Raw genomic sequence first — 12828 nt, 5'->3', positions numbered from 1 at the left:
ATGGAACTTCTCTTGCTAGTGCTTTGAAAGGGCTCTGCAGCTTTAAGAAGGAGGAGCTACCTTGCAAAATATGGAAATAGATACCACGGAAGTTCCTTGCTTCATGCGCTTTAAGAAGTTTCCTGTGTGATTTTTCTTGATCTGTGAGAATTAGAATGACTGCCAGGATACCCTTCCCTTCTACAGACCGGCACTGCCATTGACGGCTTTCTGCGGTCACCTTGCGTCTCTGCATCCGTGTGCACATCAGCTTTGATCCCTGAATACGGATCCATTGTGCGTATGCATGTTTGCAGTTTCCAGCTGAAAACGACACTTAGAAAATTTAAAAGGTTAGCAAAAATACCCATCCAAGTACATACGTTTCCTGTAGTAACAAGTGAATTCCAGGTATGCGGTTTGATATAAAAATAGCCATGACAATGACGAAAAAAAAAAAAACCAAACAAAACCCCCCTACTTCGCGCCCGACGCCCACAGCTGCTCCGGCCCGGGGTGGGCACCCGCGGGAGCCGGGGCAGCCGCCTCCGCCGGCGAGACCTGTGAAGGGCTGCGTCGTGCAGAACGGAGTCTCCCCTGGCGAGACAGAGGCTTCGGGGGGAGCTGGGAGCCCTCAAGAAGAGGCTCCGGGCGCACGGAGGCTCCGCCGCAGCTCCCGCGGGAGCCGAGGCGGGAGGGAGGGGAGAGAGGGGGGCGGGCGGGGCAGGCGGGCGACCAGCAGGGGGCGCCGCAGCGGCGGCGGGCGCTGCTGCCCGCCCCGCGGGGCCCGCGCCGCACTGCCCGGGCCCGGCTGCGCCCGCCGCCCCTCGCAGTTCGCCGGGAGCCCGCGGCGCACGCAGAGGGGCGGCTGCGGTGAGGTGGGTGAGCGCGGCCCCGGCGCTTGCCGCAGGCCTGGCGCGGCGTACGGGGCCTCGGGAGTGGCCGCGGCCGGTGCCGAGCCCCGGGCCTGGGCAGCGGCCGCAGGGCCTCCCCGGCGCTGGCGGTGCAGGCGCGGCGGGCCCGGGCCTCGGGGCGGGCCCGGGACGCAGTTCCCTGCCCGCACCGGGCCTGCGGAGGCCGCCCGGGAGGCAGGAGCCGGGCAGAGGGTGTCGGGCGGCGCCGGCCGAGCTCCCTGCGCTCTCGTTTCTCTGTGCGCTTTGGCTGTCTGTAGAGGGCATTACAGGTTTAGAAAATAGCATCAAAATACTTCAGGCTTTCTCGTTACAGGAGACAATGGGAAGACCTTTGGATACCCTCTTTACCCGATTTGGCTCCACCTCGGCCCTTGGGGGGGGAATAGATCGTTTAGCTGAAAAGTTTTCAAATGGAGATGTTTATAACAGGCTTTTAAACTCTGTTATAATTTTACTTCATGTTAATGGTCCATCGCATGTGCAAGTTCTTTAGTCTTTAGAAATAGTCTTGTGGCCATTACAGCAGTCTGTTGACTGTCTTTTATATTGTCAGAAATTTGGACTACAGGCCCTGGACCAGAGTCTAGAATGGATACCTCTGGAGTGATCACTGTCAAAATTTGTTGCACGATGGGATGAAGTTATACTTTTAATATTTTCTGGGATGGAATGCTGTGGGTTTGTGGCATTTACCCCAGATGACTGCAGTTTGGAGGAGAAAATGTATAGAAATATGCATTGATTGATATGTAACATCACCTCACAGAAATAAGTGGTATTACTGATGATATTTTTTAATTTTGAGATGGTGTAAAAACCTGATTCATCCTTAAAGACCTTTAGAGTTATGTGTGTTTGCAAAAAGACGCTCAAGATTCTCCTGTATTTTGCATGCTTCCTCTGAAAAGAGGCTGATGGGGTAAAAACCATGTGGGGATCTCAAACACTACAGGATTTGGTGTCTCTACTCACACGACCCTCTTGGTCTGTTGCTGTGGTGCCATATTTTCTTGTTCAGTGTTTCCGTGCTAACGAATCAAACTGACAGCAGCAGACTGCCAGCAGGTTTGCTTTCCTTGATGACTATCGCTAGTTTCGAATGAAGGACAAAAAAAAGAGGCTGTCTTAAACCACCACTGACTTGGGCCATCAGCACATATTCTTACATTTGCATCTGCATGCTTTCCCCATTGTCTGTCATACTAGAATGAGCATTAAATGGAAGGTAAGGGTCAGTTTAATAGACACTAAGTTTCTTTAAGACAAATGGCTAGAAAATGTCTAGGACATTTTCAATTTAATGTTTTCTATGTTCCTCATGTGTTACTGTTACCTTGCAGAAAGAGGTGTTGTGATTTGTCCAGGCAATCCCCATTTTCTGTCAAACCCAGGTTAAGGTTCCAAAATCAAATTCTACATGAATGTAAACTGTATACAGACAAATGCCTGCAAATTCATAATAATTTCATCCTCTTGTATATGTATACAAATCCATGGAAAATAGGACATAATCCTGTCCAAATATGTTGATAATTACGCATATAAAACATTCAGAACCACAGACAGTAGCATATCAGTGATTTGAAGCTGAGATTATTTAAGAATATATAGCATTGCTGGGTACATAGTTGGAGAAAAAAACCAGCCATGCTTGCCTTTCCTTGATTGATGCTAAAATAAGGTTTATACAGATAATTATCTCGTCTAAATAATGGCTAGTTTTAGTGTCACATTTTATTTTTCCAGCAGATGAGGATTTATTAGGTGATGGAAATTCTATTACCAGGAAATTAGTCCAATTTGGCTTTGCAAAATAGAGCACGGGCCAAGTCCAGACTTACAAGCATCACTTGTTAAATCATTCTGTAGTATATGGAAGGGTAAATTCAGAAGTTTGCAAGCATCCTTCTTTATATATTAATTTTGTTCCTCAAACAAATCTTTATAATTATTTGGGGGCATGCTAAGGAGAGCTCCAGAATAATCATGTTGAAAGGTTCTGTATGTGCTCATAGCATTTTAGTTTCTTCATAACAAAAGACAGATACGATACAGATGTGAGTAGAACATGAATGCCATGGGGCATCTTTGCAACACTTTTTGTCAGTGATGAAACCAGCATGGAAGTGACCTCTGAGGTTGGAGCTCTGCATTCCAGAAATGTTCCTCAGCTTAGTGCAGGCGAGTGTTGGGAACCTGCTTGCGCACAAGGTAGTGTGCAAGCATTAAACACCTGTGTGGCTCTGGAATGCTGTTCAGACAAATTGAGCTGCTGCAGTAGATTTGACTGGTGAGTGATTAGGTATTCACTTCCGCTAGCTCCTGATCAATAGCAACTATACTTAAACCTTTGTAATATTAGAAGTCTTCAGTGTTTGTGCAAAACCACTGCTATTTGTTTTTTTCCCACGTCTTATTTTACTTAGCCCAGTAAAATAAGATTAGTAAATTCTACTGATTTAAAAGCAAATTTCTATGGAAGCAGAGTCTTAGTGGCAGTCCTGTGAAGCTGAAGTTGCACCGTGCTTTATCCCTGGCTAAATGTAGCAGGTCTCACTGCTCTCCTTCCCTGTGATGCTTTCTGGCAACTGTGGGCTTTGGAAGCCTAGGGAAATCAAGCTATATCATGTTTACTGTGGGAACATGATGCCATCTGACAGTATCTCACTCTCCCTGAGGGCTAGATGTCTCAAACTGCTTCATGCTTTTTTTTGCACCTTTTTTTTTTTAATGCTTTTTATGAACTTCAACAAAGGCAAGTACTTGATTTTGCACCTGGAACACAGCAACCCTGGCTGTACATACAGACTGGGGGACGAGATGCTCGAGAGCAGCTCTGCAGAGAGAGATCAGGGGGTTCTGGTTGATGGCAAGTTGACCATGAGCCAGCAGTGTCCCTGGCAGCCAAGAGGGCCACCTGTGTCCTTTGTGCATCCAGCACAGCATTGCCAGCCGGGCAGGGAGGTGATTGTCCCGCTCTGCTCTGCACTGGTGCGGCCTCACCTGGAGCACTGTGTGCAGTTCTGCGCAACGCAGGATAAAAAGGATATAAAGCTACTGGAGAGTGTCCAGAAGAGGGCTATGAAGTTGGCGAAGGGTTTGGAGGGGAAGCCATATGAGGAGTGACTGAAGTCACTGGGTTTGTTCAGCCTGGAGAAGAGGAGACTGAGGGGAGACCTCGTGGTGGCTCCAGCTTCTTCACAAGGGGAGGAGGAGGGGCAGGCGCTGATCTCTTCTGTTTAGTGACCAATGACAGAACCCGAGGAAATGACAGGAAGATGTGCTAGGGGGGGGTTAGGAAAAGGTTCTTCCCCCAGAGGGTGTTGGAGCACTGGAACAGGCTCCCCAGGGAGGTGTCACGGCCCCAAGCCTGACAGTGTTCAAGAAGAGACTGGACAACACCCTCAGACACATGGTGTGAACTGTGGGGTTGTCACATGCAGGGACAGGAGCCGGACTTGATGATCTTTGTGGGACCCTTCCAACTCATGACATCCTATGGTTCTATGCTGATGGAAGAGCAGAGCATGACTGGGGCCTGGGTGGAGACTGGTGTCATTTTGTAAATCGGGATTAGTCCTTCAAGTCTTTTTGTTACTGGCTTTACAGAATGCCTGTAGTATAATTCTACATAGGTGAATAAATTGACAGCCAGGACTCTGTTTTCCTTAGGTTATTTATAAAAACATTCAGCCAGTCTTCTGCTAACTCTGGAAACAGCATACTTGCCTCAGTGGTGGTACTGATAAATGAAGATTTGCTCCTGAATTCCACAGACAGTTTTGCTTATAATTATTTAAAATTGGTGAGGAAGTAAGACACTGTGTTTAGTTCTTTTTGTGAGATCTTGAAGCTTAGGTACTGATATTGTCTTATCCATTCCCCTTCAGTTGATGTTTTGGTAGGAGTTGTTCACTGGACTCAAATTTACTAGAGCGTGGAGGGATCAAAAAAGGGGATATGAAGGAGTGAACCAGGGCCATTTTATACACGTGTATATATGGAGGAATAAGATAAATGGAAATCTAGCTTTTATTCATTCTGCTGTTCACAGAACAATTTGGAGGCATTTTCCTTGTTTTGAAGGCACAAAATTTGGCTTGCTAGGCTGGCAACAAAAGCATTCATTTAAAAGGTTGCCAGAATGCAGACTATTTGTTTTGGCATTTTAATTTTGCATGTGAGCAGGCCAACATGCTGCAATTTTTTATGCTAAAACCACATCCATTCTGGGCACCTATTTACTATGGATGTAAAAATTTCTAAGTGTGACTGAGGCTATTTACTGTCATCCAGGTTTGCATTTTTCCAAAAGGTTCCAAGATTATTTTTGTATCCATTATGTAAAATCCCAGACAATCAGATTTCCACCTGGCTAAGTAAAACAAATAGTAGTAGCTGCCAGGACTATGGGCTATGGCAGTGTGTGCTGGACCAGTCGCCTGCAACTTTGCAGTGACAGCATGTGTACTGCTCTGCCCCTGCAGCTGACTCTTACTGGTATCAAGCCTGACACATACAGATGAAGAACCCTTTCTGTCCCGAACTAAACAGTAAACCCAAAGCCTGTTCATTGCAGAGTACTCTGTTTTAGACAACTTTATTTTTTATGTGGTCAAAGAAAAATATTCTGATTCTTTCCTAGCATTTGAAATTTGATAATTCAGGCTATTATTTTCAAAGGGTAGTACCTTTTCTTTGTATTTTCTCTGTTGAAACTTCTTCTGGAAACATGGCAAGTTACTTTTACCAGAGTCTTCTAGAAAAAAAAAAAAAAGGGGTGTATTTGACAGTGCAGAAGGGCTGGTGGAGCAGTGTCATGTCACCCATTTGGTTTATCTTATTGTTGCTTAGAAACACAGCAGGTAAGTAGCCTTAACTGTCGAGTCCACTGCAGTATTTTTTTCTTCCTTAGAAGTTATGCTGGCTAAACTGCCTCTCTTAGAACAAAACTGTCTAATGTTAGTACTGAGAGATTCAGTGAATGCACTAGGCTCTTTTTTTACTGAACTGATCTTGTTTTTAACAAAACCAGGACAACTTCCTAAAGCATGCTTATCAGTTTTAATGGTGCTGCTACTTATGTTATTTAAACTTGTGCCATTACATTGTGTGTTTGTGGTTAGCTGTAGTTAATAGAACTATAGTTAAGCCATGTCTGAACAGAAACTAAACAGAAGCAGTTTGGCTTTATGTAAAAAGGACTTGATTTTTCCCCAGTATAAACTCTGATGTTCAATGTCACATATGCCAATGGTCTCCATACAGACTGTCTTTTGCTTCTGGTTTTTCCGTTTCAGTCCTAAAATGCCATGTAAAGGTCTCATTAAGACAAAAATTTAAAGGAAGCACTGTTGTTACTAGTGTTAGAAGTAGGTAACTCCAAGACTCCAATATGGTACCCTTCGACAACAGTAAATTTACGTAAACTCTTCCACAGACATCACAAACCCATCAACATCTTTCATAAATTAATTTACTGTTGCAGGAAGGACTCAGCAATGTGCCTGCTTTTGATATTACCAAGTTAAATTGTCTTGGCTGCAGCTTTTTGTTCACTGCAGAAAGCATTGTATTCTGATTAGGTACAGATTAGGTTTTTTATGGAATAATTTTAGTAAGTAGAATATGTCAAGCACTGCAGCAAGATTACTGAGGTTCAAAGCACAGCATTTTGCATTTGCTAATATGTAATTCTTCCTGGCATCTATGCAGTTCAAACAGTGTAATGCATTTATCTCAGCATTTGTGTCACGGAATTTAAAAGAGGCATTTCAGCACAAAAACGTAGGGGTCATTTTTAAAATGAAACTACACTTTTTGAGCTATGTAATGGTTCTGGCATGCTGCATAGTAAACCATTTTTCTGATTAAGGTGTTGATACCGTGAACATAAAGATCCTGGGAAAATGGTTTGATTGTATTTTAGGACTGCAATTTAATTATCACATTTATGTTAACATTAAATTTCACGAGCTATAACATGCCACAAAACAGTTAAACGTTTTATTTTTGTCTTAACAGGACAATGGTGCTTTGTTTTCTGAGCAGAACACTGCAACTAGCAAGGTATTCATGCAGTCCACTGTGGAGACACCTCTGTTCAGCCACCACAAATAAGCCAGTGTTGACTTTATTCACCAAGGTAAAAGTTGTTTACAGAATAAAGCTAGGCAAGACTACATATTTATCAGCTTTAATATACATGAGTCCCAGATGAAAGAGGTTGGTCATGGGTTTTGTCCCCTTCAAATTGGTGTAGTATTGGGCATTTTACATTGAGGCTGTCTTTCACACCAGGCTTTACAGCACAGTCTTACTCTCATTGTAGCAAGCAAGTAGTTAACAACCAAGAAATTAAGATTTCAGGATAGTTGTATCTCGGTAACACTACAGTCCATTTACTAGTTGAAAATTGTTCTCTAACTGCGAGGATTTCATCCTGGAAATGGAGAACAAAGATGAGTTGTTTTACATAATCTGCTCAGAACAAGCATCAACAGCCAAAGCAGGCTCCTCAAAGCACTCAGATTTATAATTTCGGCACTGTGTGTGAGACTGAAAATATATCCAAGTAGTGTTAGTAGTGGACAATGAAAAAGTAGATTGTGCTTTACTCTCTTTATTGTCTGTGTAATGCTAACAGGAGTAAAATGAAGACAAAGGTTTGTCTGTGGCATGAGCAGGTAGGATTCTTAAGCATAGTTAGAAAACAGATGTGATGAGCAGGAATGGTCATTTGTGAACTGTCACCTTCCGTGAATTCTCATAAAGCCTGTGTTACCTGCAAAGGTCCTCTGCACTTTGAGACAGGGAGGTACACAGTGGGCTACGCTGCATTTGTATGGTTGATGTAACCTTTAAGATGAGAATCACTAGAAATGCAAAGGACTGAGAATGTTGACATCAGTATGGTGTTATCTGTTGGAGATGGATGTGATTACAATAATTTCCTCTTCCTGCACAATGTTTGTTCATACCATCCCTAGCCATAAAGGAGTGTTTTAGCTGTAGAAGATATGAATAGGATAAAAAATAAAAGGTCACCATCTGTTTATTAATCAGCAATGCATGCTATAAGAAGAACTGTACTTTAAAGTTACAGCTCTCTCTTCCCCTGCCTGATTCTGCATGAAGTCATTCATAATGCAGATGTGATAAGGTGGGGAATAATGATCTTACCTTTGGGTAAATAATTGGAAAAAAGCTCTTTGTATGATTGTTTTGTGTCTTAAAATTTCCCATTAGTAAGACACTGTATGAAATCAAATTTTCCAAAAGCAGAGTTCAAGTAGTTCTCTAAAGTGGCCTCTTGTTGAATATGTTTTTAACTTAAAATGTTTTTCATGTCTGATACCACTGGCAATTGCAAAGCAAAAGGCAGGGTACTTCAAAATAAATCTAATCTGCACTCAGTTTATGCTAATTAACTCCTTTTCCCCTGCTTCCTATTTTTAAGAATAAGGAGAAAAGAGGAGGAGAAGGTAGCGGGGAGCTATGACTTCGGCAGCTGCTTCAAACTGATAGAAGCTACCACTGCCAAATAGTTTTCCCCTTGCAGGCTCCTTTTATGCCAATACAAGCATCTGCAACAACTGCTTCAGATTAAAAACAAAGCTGGTTTGGTTTGGGTTTTTTGCAAGGTTACTATTAACTCAGATCAATTCTGACTAGCTCTGCTGTGGAGCTGAGTGCTTCTGCCAGCACAAGAGCAGTAGTGGCAGGAAGGTGAGTGCTTCCTTCAGCACCAGTGGCAGCTTAAAATGACCACAGAACAGCAGTCTAAGTATGTCCTGGTTTTGGCTGGCATAGAGTTAATTTTCTTCCTAGTAGCTGGCATAGTGCTGTGTTTTGGATTTAGTATGAGAATAATGTTGATAACACACTGATGTTTTAGTTGTTGCTGAGCAGTCAAGAACTTTTCTGCTTCTCACACCGCCACACCAGTGAGTAGGTTGGTGGTGCACAAAGAGTTTGGAGTGGACACAGCTGGGACAGCTGACCCCAACTGAGCAAAGGGATATTCCAGACCCTGTGATGTCACACTCAGGATATAAACTGAGGGAAGAAGAAAGGAGGGGAGGACATTCAGAGTAATGGCGTTTGTCCTTACAAGTAACTGTTATGGGTGATGGAGCCCTGCTGTCCTGGAGATGGCTGAACACCTGCCTGCCCATGGGGAGTACTGAATGAATTCCTTGTTCTGCTTTGCTTGCATGTGCAGCTTTTGCTTTACTTACTAAACTGTCCTTGTCTCAGCCCACCAGTTTTCTCACTTTTACTCTTCTGATTCTCTCCTACATCCCATCTGGGGAGGGTGAGTGAACAGCTGTGTGGTGCTTAGTTGCCCGCTGGGGTTCAACGATGACAACAACATAAATGGCAATTATCTGTAGAAATAACGTTGTCCCTTCCACCACATGTATTGTCTAACAGATCTAGCTATCAGCACAGCATATGTCACTTTCGGAAGGGTTTTTTACTACCTCAGCAGTAGGAGTCCCTTTTGCCACTGTAATACATATCTGAGAGAGAAGGTTGTCCAAGACAGCTTTATCCAGGCAGCCCTATTATAAATTACCAGAAAGCAAATGATGGCAGACATACTGTTGCACTGTTCTACTGAAAAATATGTGCTAATATAAATGGTCTGTTTAAATAGATTTCACTCCTGGTTTAAATAGTTCACTTTCTGATTTTAAACCAGTTCCAGTTTTATTATTACCAGATAGTGATTGGACTAGATGATCTATCGAGGTCCCTTCCAATCCATAACATTCTGTGATTCTGTAGCAGGAATAAAAACATATTCTTTGCTAAGAATCAGCTTAGTTTGTCAAATGCGTTTATGTGATTATTATGTTAGAAAGCTCTCCACAGGCCTAGGGGAACTAGGTATGTCCTACTGTAACTGTGATGAGCCTGGCATGTTACAAAACTGATGTGTAAGATCCTGAGGCATTTCTTTCAGTCACCAGTATCAGGTGTATCATTCCCGACAAAAACTAGCAGTAACACAGCACTGTTGATCTTTAGCGTCATGCATAGGTTTTCAGAGCGTAGGGACTTGTATGTGTGGGAAAGACAATTTAGATTATATATGAATTAAAAGTAGAGTATTTAATCCAAATTAATTCACATATAGGAACTAAGAAGTAGCTGTTTCAGATTAACTTCATGTTTAAACAAGCCCTAGGAAGACTTTTGGCAGGAGGGAGAGAAAGTATTTTCCATCTGTGAGAGGTAGTTCATGGCAGAGGGACAGAGCCATCACCTTCAGCGCTGTGTACTTTACTATGTGAATTACAGGCCAAATTATGCCATTACAAGCACTGAAGCAACATGCCTTCATGTGAGTCACTCCTTCAGCTACACACTGCTCTGAATGTCAAAATGCATGATCAACAGAAGTCAGCTATATAACTGTAGTGGGAGACTAGGGAGTTTCCAAAAATGTGAGGTTTTCTTTACACCACCACAGGTCAAAACACTGCAGCCGTTTGCCAGTTCTCCCTGCTGGAGGTTACGATCCTCCCAGCTCTGCAAGTTGGAGGATCATGCTTACTTCCTTTCAGGCAAAGTCAGGCAGGTTATCTTAAATCACCTTCTTTTGCTATTTCAACTGACCCCGGTGACTCGATCCAAAACAGACTAGAAGTTACTCATGTGACTTCCTACCTGCAATTGTTTTCAGCTGGTGATGGCAGTGCTTTGGATACTCATTGCTGCTGACCAAAAGAAGGCCTCTGTGCATGACCTTCCAAACCACAGCTTTGAATCAGCCTTTAGAAGAGCCATTGAAAAGTGTTAATATGCACCATGAGGAAAATAATAACAAATGAGAAATATAGTTAAATTCTGTGGCTGAATAGTTTGTCTTTTCATCTATGCTGCACTGATAAAGTAAATATCTAGAAAGCAGTAAAGGTGGTACGGGGGAGGGAACCCACATTTACAGTAATGATCACTTATCTCTGTGTATGTTACTTTACAGTACAAATTATCTGTGTGTTTTACTGCATGTTTTAAGTTGGTCTGAATATTTTCCTTTAGAAACCTTGCCCTCTATGTGATGAAGCAATGGAAATGCTTGAGCCATATAAGAGAAGGGTAATGTATTGCAATATTGTGTACATTTTCTATATAGAAAGAATAATTAATCAGAATTCTTTCTTGTTAAAGAACATTACTTGGATTTATTTGCATCTGTTATTCTTTTATGGCTGACTTCTCAAAGACAATTTCAGCACTGATTTCCATAAAACTCATTATCGAAAGCATTCTGTGACAATGCTACTCAAATATTGGCAAAGTAAACCAATATACGCCTCATCGCAATATTTTTTAAACCGCTGCTTTTGTAAATGCTATTGCCCTGTCTGATAAAGGAGTTTGCAATTTTTATGAGGCAAGTAATTATATTATTTGGGAAAGACGTTAGCAAGTGGGCCTTCAAATATTTGAACTATGTGTGATTACAGTTTTTCTGTTCTTCAGCCAGATTTTGAGACGTTTCTTGAAGGAAGAAACTGTTAATAGAATCATTACGGTGTTGCACTCTGCTGCCTAACAGGCACCTGTTGTGTTGCCAGCTGCACATTTATTGTGGCTGGTGTTCACAGGAGAGTGAGTAATGTTCTGGACTAGAGACAGCGTCCTTTGTGGACATGCAGCCAAGGATCGTGGCTACATACATTTTGTATGCACAAAATTGGCAATTGTCTACAACATGGAAGAATAAATCCAAAAGCACCAAGAAAACTTCCTTGCATTTCTGAAAAAAAAAACCCAAAACAATCCAAGGACAAGTAGGTGTTGTTTTTCAATGCTCTGAAAGTACTAACATATTTATTTTCTATCACAGTTTGTTTTGCAGGAGGTGGATATTACCCTTCCAGAGAACTCAGCATGGTATGATAAATACAAATATGACATACCTGTTTTTCATTTAAATGGGAAGTTCCTAATGAAGCATCAAGTAGACATTCAAAAGTTTGAGGACCAGCTTATGAAGCTGGAGTTGCAAGATGATGGAAACCAGTGAAGAAAATGCAGCTGCTTTGGTGTGCATCTGAAAGGACTGTGCAACATAAATTGGATGAAAAAGCAGTATTCGTTACCTTGCCTTATGTTTCTTAGAATGTACAGTACCAGTGTCCTAAAAAACTTAAGTGATTAGGGTTTTTTGTGTTATCCTCCAGCCCAGCTTCACTAGTAGCAACGTTTTCTGTACCATTCATTTGTTGCTATCCTAGGCTGGCTTTTTATTGAGAGAATAAATGCTGCTCCGTAACAGCAAATAAAGTGTTTGTATTGGGTTTGTGTGGCAAGGTTTTGGTAGTTGGGGGGCTGCAGGGGTGAGTTCTGTGAGAAGCTGCCAGAAGCTTCCTCTGTGTCTGATAGAGCTGATGTCAGCCAGCTCCAAGATGGACCCACCACTGGCCAAGGCTAAGCACCTCTGTGATAACATATTTAAGAAGGAGAAAAAAAACCCAAACAACTCCTGTGCAACAGCAGCTGAAGGAGAGGGTTGAGAATATGTGAGAGAGACAACTCTGCAGACACTAAGGCCAGTGATGAAGGAGGGCACAAGGTGCTCCAGGCACCAGAGCAGAGATTTCCCTGCTGCCCGTGGTGCAGCCCACGGCCAGGCCGGCTGTCCCCCTGCAGCCCATGGAGGTCCACAGTGCAGCAGAAATCCACCTGCAGCCCAGGGAGGACCCTACGCCAGAGCAGGTAGATGCCCGAAGGAGCCTCTGGAGCTGCAGCAGGCTCCTGGCAGGACCTGTGGCCCCGTGGAGAGAGGAGACCACGCTGGAGCAGGTCTGTTGGCAGGACCCATGACCCTGTGATGGGCCCATGCTGGAGCAATCTGTTTAGAAGGGACCCACGCTGGAGAAGTTTGTGAAGAACTGCAGGCTGTGGGAAGGACTCA

General features: G+C 43.1%; 1 protein-coding gene across 1 annotated transcript; it reads left to right on the top strand.

The window, feature by feature from the left end:
• Nucleotides 1-732: 732 nt before the first annotated feature.
• CZH5orf63 (chromosome Z C5orf63 homolog) lies at nucleotides 733-12231 on the top strand. The gene is made up of 4 exons (XM_065657029.1): nucleotides 733-857; nucleotides 6918-7038; nucleotides 10947-11003; nucleotides 11758-12231. The coding sequence occupies exons 2-4, from the start codon at nucleotides 6922-6924 to the stop codon at nucleotides 11935-11937; spliced, it is 354 nt and encodes a 117-aa protein (XP_065513101.1). The 5' UTR covers nucleotides 733-857; nucleotides 6918-6921; the 3' UTR covers nucleotides 11938-12231.
• Nucleotides 12232-12828: the final 597 nt, after the last annotated feature.

Source organism: Caloenas nicobarica, chromosome Z (assembly GCF_036013445.1).
Source record: "Caloenas nicobarica isolate bCalNic1 chromosome Z, bCalNic1.hap1, whole genome shotgun sequence".
Lineage (NCBI taxonomy): Eukaryota > Metazoa > Chordata > Aves > Columbiformes > Columbidae > Caloenas > Caloenas nicobarica.
The sequence above is the reverse complement of the archived record's forward strand: the minus strand, read 5'-3'. Positions and strand labels throughout refer to the sequence as shown.

Bases quoted from the DNA above. Each gene is read 5' to 3' on its own strand.
- CZH5orf63 (XM_065657029.1), top strand. From the start codon at position 6,922: ATGGTGCTTTGTTTTCTGAGCAGAACACTGCAACTAGCAAGGTATTCA. The intron at 7,039-10,946 runs GTAAAAGTTGTT...ATTTTCCTTTAG, and splicing joins TGTTGACTTTATTCACCAAG to AAACCTTGCCCTCTATGTGA. The intron at 11,004-11,757 runs GTAATGTATTGC...TTTCTATCACAG, and splicing joins TTGAGCCATATAAGAGAAGG to TTTGTTTTGCAGGAGGTGGA.